The 5,732-nt window shown below is 46.6% G+C and overlaps 1 protein-coding gene across 4 annotated transcripts in view; it reads right to left on the minus strand.

Moving 5' to 3' along the window:
- The window catches only part of LOC107746475 (TNF receptor-associated factor 2-like), a 55,397-nt gene that overhangs the window by 7,322 nt on the left and 42,343 nt on the right, over window positions 1-5,732 (minus strand). For 3 of the 4 annotated variants that reach the window (XM_016560698.1, XM_016560699.1, XM_016560701.1), the window contains 2 exons: window positions 4,889-5,066; window positions 3,209-3,357 (listed from right to left, as the gene is read on the minus strand). In XM_016560698.1, the coding sequence (XP_016416184.1) occupies window positions 3,209-3,357; window positions 4,889-5,066 (327 nt within the window). Of the gene's footprint in view, window positions 1-2,883; window positions 3,136-3,208; window positions 3,358-4,888; window positions 5,067-5,732 lie in introns of those variants that run through there. The other variant, XM_016560700.1, reaches the window with a different exon arrangement.

The following is a 5,732-nucleotide window of genomic DNA, read 5'->3' on the forward strand; positions in this document are numbered from 1 at the left end:
TGAACAAATCAGGCTTCAGTATCAGAGTAAACAGGAGTTTCCCCATAAGCGTTCAATGCAACGCTCGTTCCCTTATCTCAGGGAACGTCTCGGTTACGTATGTAACCCTCGTTCCCTGAAGGAGGGAACGGAGACGTCACGTCGGATGACCGACGGATTGGGATCTCGCTTAGAGAGACCAATCTACTTTGAGTGTAAACTAAACGAGCCAATGCACATTGGTATGCGATTATTGCATCCAGCTGCCGCTGATCACAGCTTGAGTATAAGTAGGCAGCAGATGCAGCGCATATTCAGGTTTTCGCTGAGGAGCCGAGCCGGTGACCCGGCCGCTCAGCGGTGGTACAGGAGCTGTGGCGACGGGACGTGACGTCTCCGTTCCCTCCTTCAGGGAACGAGGGTTACCATACGTAACCGAGACGTTCCCTTTCAGTCGGTCACTCTCGACGTCATGTCGGATGACCGACGAATTGGGATCTCGCTTAGAGAGACCAATCTACTTCGAGTGTAAACTAAACGAGCCAATGCACATTGGCATGCGATTATTGCATCCAGCTGCTGCTGATCACAGCGTGAGTATAAGTAGGGAGCAGATGCAGCGCATATTCAGGTTTTCGCTGAGGAGCCGAGCCGGTAACCCGGCTGCTCAGCAGTGGTACAGAAGCTATGGCGATGGGACGTGACGTCTCCGTTCCCTCCTTCATGGAACGAGGGTTACCATACGTAACCGAGACGTTCCCTTTCAGTCGGACACTCTCGACGTCACGTCGGATGACCGACGAATTGGGATCCCTACCAAAGGGCCATAGCTACTGCCCCTTCCAGTGTCCTGTGGAAACCTCCTGCGCCCCTGCTTTTTGGCGCAGGCCAGGGCTTACCACAAAAAGACCAGCTACTGCTGCTATGGCACTACCAAATGAGTAATGGACGCTCTGCCACGTCTGACTGTCGAGGGGATGGAGGAGCTCGACAGGGTCTACAATATGGACTCTCTGGAGCGGTTTTAGCAAGCCGACCCGAAGCCGGGGCCTCTCAGTGCTTCTACCCGTTTGAGGTGAGAACACAGGAGGATACCGGCTCCACACGAAGGCTATAACTTGCGCAGGCCCCGTGGCCAGCTGTGTGCCAGTGCGTCCGTGCCGAGTGTTCCCTCGGTCAGAGAGTAAAACAACTGGCAGTGAGAAGTTTCTGGAGAGGCAAACAGGTCTACCTGAGCGGCTTCGAAACTACTCCAAATCAGCTGGACCGTCTGGGGATGAAGTCTCCATTCCCCTGGGAGCACAGCTCGTCGGCTGCCCGGTTGTGCAGACCAGGAATGTGAATGGCACGAAGCGACCTCAGATGCTTCAGCCCGTCCAAACCCTTGACACTGCAAGCCCATCGAACGTGGACCCCCAGCCGGTGATTGAGGCATTCGTGTGAACCAAAGCATGCCTTGAGACCTGTTCTAGGGGCACTCCTACCCAGAGAAACGCCAGGTCTGACCACGGGGTGAAGGTTTGACGGCAGGCCGGTGTGACTTGGACCCGGTGAGTGCCGCATTTCCACGCCCACCACGGGACTCGGCCATGGAGCCAGTGCTGAAGCGGACTCATATGGAGCAGCCCCAGTGGCGTGACTGCCGCTGCAGCTGCCATATGGCCCAGGAGCCTCTGAAACCGTTTCAGTGGGACCGCCCTCCTGCTCTTGAACGTATTCAAGCAGTTCAACACTGACTGGGCACGTTCCTGCGTGAGGCGTGCCGAATGCCGTTCTCTCGGGAACAAGGGCCGCCTACACAACCTTCGTGAAGACACGGGGCGACAGGGACAGCCCAAAGGGCAGGACCTTGTACTGATATGCCCAAGTTTGGCGGGGGCCTGGACGGGCGGGGCGGCTACCCAGCGACTGGCTCCACGGCGCTGCTTTGCTGGAGGCTGCTGCGTATGCTGCGCGGGAGTGGGGGCCGCCCTCGGCGACAAGCAGGCGGAGGCACTGCCGCCGGTGGCCGGGTGAAGGCAGCAGCTGCACGCCAGTGCAGGATGTGCCTGATGGCCTCAGTCTGCTTCTGGGCAGCGGAGAACTGCTGGGCGAAGTTCTCCACTGCGTCGCCGAACAGGCCGGTCTGGAACACGGGGGCGTTCAAGAATCGTGTCTTGTCCGTCTCGCGCATGTCAGCCAGACACAGCCAGAGATGGCGCTCCTGGACCACCATAGTGGACATCGCATGGCCCAGAGACCGCGCAGTGCCTTAGCCTGATGAACTTGCAACAACGCCATGGCGTGTAGGGCAGAGGCAGCTTCTCCGCAGGCCGCATAAGCACTGACAATCAGGGCCGACGAGTACCTACAGGCCGGGGAGGAGAGCGACGGCTTGCCCCGCCAGGTGGCAGCGGTGTTTGGACACAATTGCATCGCAACCGATTGCTCCAACGGAGGGACTTCCGTATACCCCCGCGCTGCCATCAAGGTGCCGGCGGAAGGAGGAGCCCTCGGAGATTGGTTCCTCGGAGGGGAATTCCTCACCGTCACCGTAAGACCAGTCCGGACGCTGCCAGAGGTAGCGCCCCCCCGGCTCCTGCCAGGGGGAACCCTAGATCTGGGCAGTGGCACGGGCACCCCGCCCCTTTGCAGGAAACGAAGTCTGGTCCGCAACTCCAAGACGGTCATTTTCCCGCAATGGGAGCATGACTCATCCACGAAAGCCACCTCAGCGTGCAAGATCAGGAGCAGAACGATGAGACCGCTCGGCTCCGAAGCGAAAAGTTGAATATGCAGTGCACCAGCTGCCTACTTATACTCACGCTGTGATCAGCGACAGCTGGATGCAATAATCGCATGCCAATGTGCATTGGCTCGTTTAGTTTACACTCAAAGTGGATTGGTCTCTCTAAGCGAGATCCCAATTCGTCGGTCATCCGACGTGACGTCGAGAGTGACCGATTGAAAGGGAACCCAGAATACTAAGCCTTACTTAAAACAACCTCCACCACCTTAATTCTCCATAATAGTCTATTGTACATGTAATATTCAATACAATACATTTATATAAACTGTAGAGTACAACAGAATAGCCACAACATTCAATCCCTGCTATAAAACTCTGCATCAAAACAACACAAGTCGTACTGTGATGCTTTAGTCAGTATCACATCACTAAATAAAAGACGAAAAGGAAAGAGTAAGTAAAAGCCCAAAAGAGAAAGTAAAATAGTATCAGATCATTTACCTTCTGGCTAAAGGGCCACTTCAGCAATGCATCATATTTGCCCCTCATGACCACAAAGAATAGAGAAAGATGAGTGCCCCGGCCTGTGCCATCACCATTCAGGTAGAGTCTCAGACACATCTTATACCCATATTTACTGGAGTAGAACGCTAGAAAAAATAAGAAAATTGGTAAAAGCAGGGTCAAACATTTTTTTTCAGGGAAAAAATATTACTAAAGGTGACTAAAATGCTAATATGCTACTAAAATCAGCTTTGAACACTGAATGTGAAGAAATCATTCCCAACAACTCAAAGACTCCCAAATATTTAAAACTGCTTCTCAGATTGTTAATTAGTTTTAATTAACAGATTGAACTGAACTTTACTTTGACAAAAGACAAATAACATTGAGATTTTATTATATAAAATATAATGATATAATAAAAATAATTATATAAATTATACCAAGATTAATTTAAATTAATTTATATAATTGAAATGATTTAATTGGTATAATTATATCACTTATATCAAGTTATCATGTGTGCGTGTGTTTATACACACACACGTTGAAAAGTTTGAGGTGGGTAATATTCTCAAAAGTCTACTTGAAACAATAATATTGTAAAATATTACTACAACTTAAAATAGCTGTTTGCATTTTGATATATTAAAATGTAATTTATTTTTGATGGCAAAGCTGAATTTTCAGCAGCCATTTCTCCAGTCTTCAGTGTCACAAGACCCTTCAGAAATTATTCTAATATGCTGATTTGAGGCTCAAGTAACAAATCATATTATTAGCAATGTTGAAATAGTGCTGTGCTGCTTAATATTATTGTGGAAACTCTGATGCATCTTTTTCAACATTTTAAACTGCGCACAACATTATAAATGTCGTAATTTTGTATTTCTTACAACAACAAAAAAAATCCCCCAACTTTTTCAGATGATAGTAAGCAGAATGTCTACGTTTTTCAGTAAATGTCAGATTGTCTAGAGAGACCACAGGGCTCTTGAATGACACTACAAAAGTGAAAGTGAGCAGTTCTGGAAATAGAGGGAAGATCCAAATGTCATAAAAGGACCATGACTAGTCTAGTACAGTGGTTCTCAAACCTCTCCATGAAGTACCCCCAGCACTGCACATTTTGTATGTCTCCCTATATCTGGCACACCCACTTCAGGTCATGCAGTCTCCACTAATGAGCTGATGAGTTGAATCAGGTGTGATAGATGAGGGAGACATACAAAATGTGCAGGGCTGGGGTACTCCAGGACAGGTTTGAGAACCACTGGTCTAGTACATAAACAACCTTCACATAAGCTTGAAAAATTTCCAAGTCAGGGCATTGTACCACAAAGGGTCAAGGCCCTCAGAATGAAACCCGACAAGTTGTACTTTCAATTTACAAAATGCAAAGTATTTTGTATTGACCCTAGAACATTCTCAGGACACAAGTTAAGTTCAATCATCAGCATGTGATAACAGTGTTGAAAATAATATTCAATTATATTATTATATCGATTATTTTTATATAATCCCCCTTGGTCATAAAAATAAATATATATTTACAATAACATAGAAATATTAAAATACCAATAATAAACAGAATCGACTAAATGCAGGAGATGCTGTCAATCAAGCTTAACCTTGTATTGAACCTGCAACAGTCCTATAATTTGATCTTAGCCTTACCAGGTGAGAACATGGCAGGTGCCCGGCCCCCCACTGCGTCTTGTCTGCGACGAGAGAAGTCTGCAATTTTCCAAATGAAAACTCCATCGTATGTACAAAACTGCAGCTCCCGCAAGGACTGCTCTGATTCTGCTAACTGCAGATCTCGCATGGTTAAAGTCCGTTCTAGCTGTCGCACCTTTAAGAGTCACCAAACACAAACGAGAAACATGGTTAAGAAACTGCCAAACAGCTGTTTGTTGTAATAATGTTATAATAATGTAATTAGATTACTACAACATTGTTGTAATAATGTAATTAGATGCTAACAATTAAAGAATATGAATACACAATCCTTTATTCTGTGTGTCTTAGATTTAAGAAAGTTTGCGACACTGGTATCGACAAATTATCTTTGGTTCAGTGGTGTCTATGGTTCTATGATATTTACCATACACCATATAATAATCTATAAGTAATCCACACGACTCCAGTCAACCCTCTACGCACACCTTGGCAATATAATCGCCATTGACTAGTAAATTTTTTGGTTTACTCGCCAGACTGATATACTATTTTACACGCACACGTTTACTTAGCTATCTAAATGGGGACATTACATAGACTTCTATTGTTTTTATATACAGATAGTTATACACTTTTTAACCTAAACCCACCCCTACCCCTCACAGAAAACTTTCTGCATTTAAAAAAATGTTAAAAGTTTGTTTACTTTATTTTTATAACAGTTTTACAAATGAGGACATCCACAAATTGAGTTTTTTGCCGATTTTGTCAGGTTTTGCTCACTTTTGGGTACAAATCTGTCCCCAAAATATGGTTAAGTAGGTACACACACACACAC

Source organism: Sinocyclocheilus rhinocerous, unplaced genomic scaffold (assembly GCF_001515625.1).
Source record: "Sinocyclocheilus rhinocerous isolate Xijiao unplaced genomic scaffold, SAMN03320098_v1.1 scaffold739, whole genome shotgun sequence".
Taxonomy (NCBI): Eukaryota; Metazoa; Chordata; class Actinopteri; order Cypriniformes; family Cyprinidae; genus Sinocyclocheilus; species Sinocyclocheilus rhinocerous.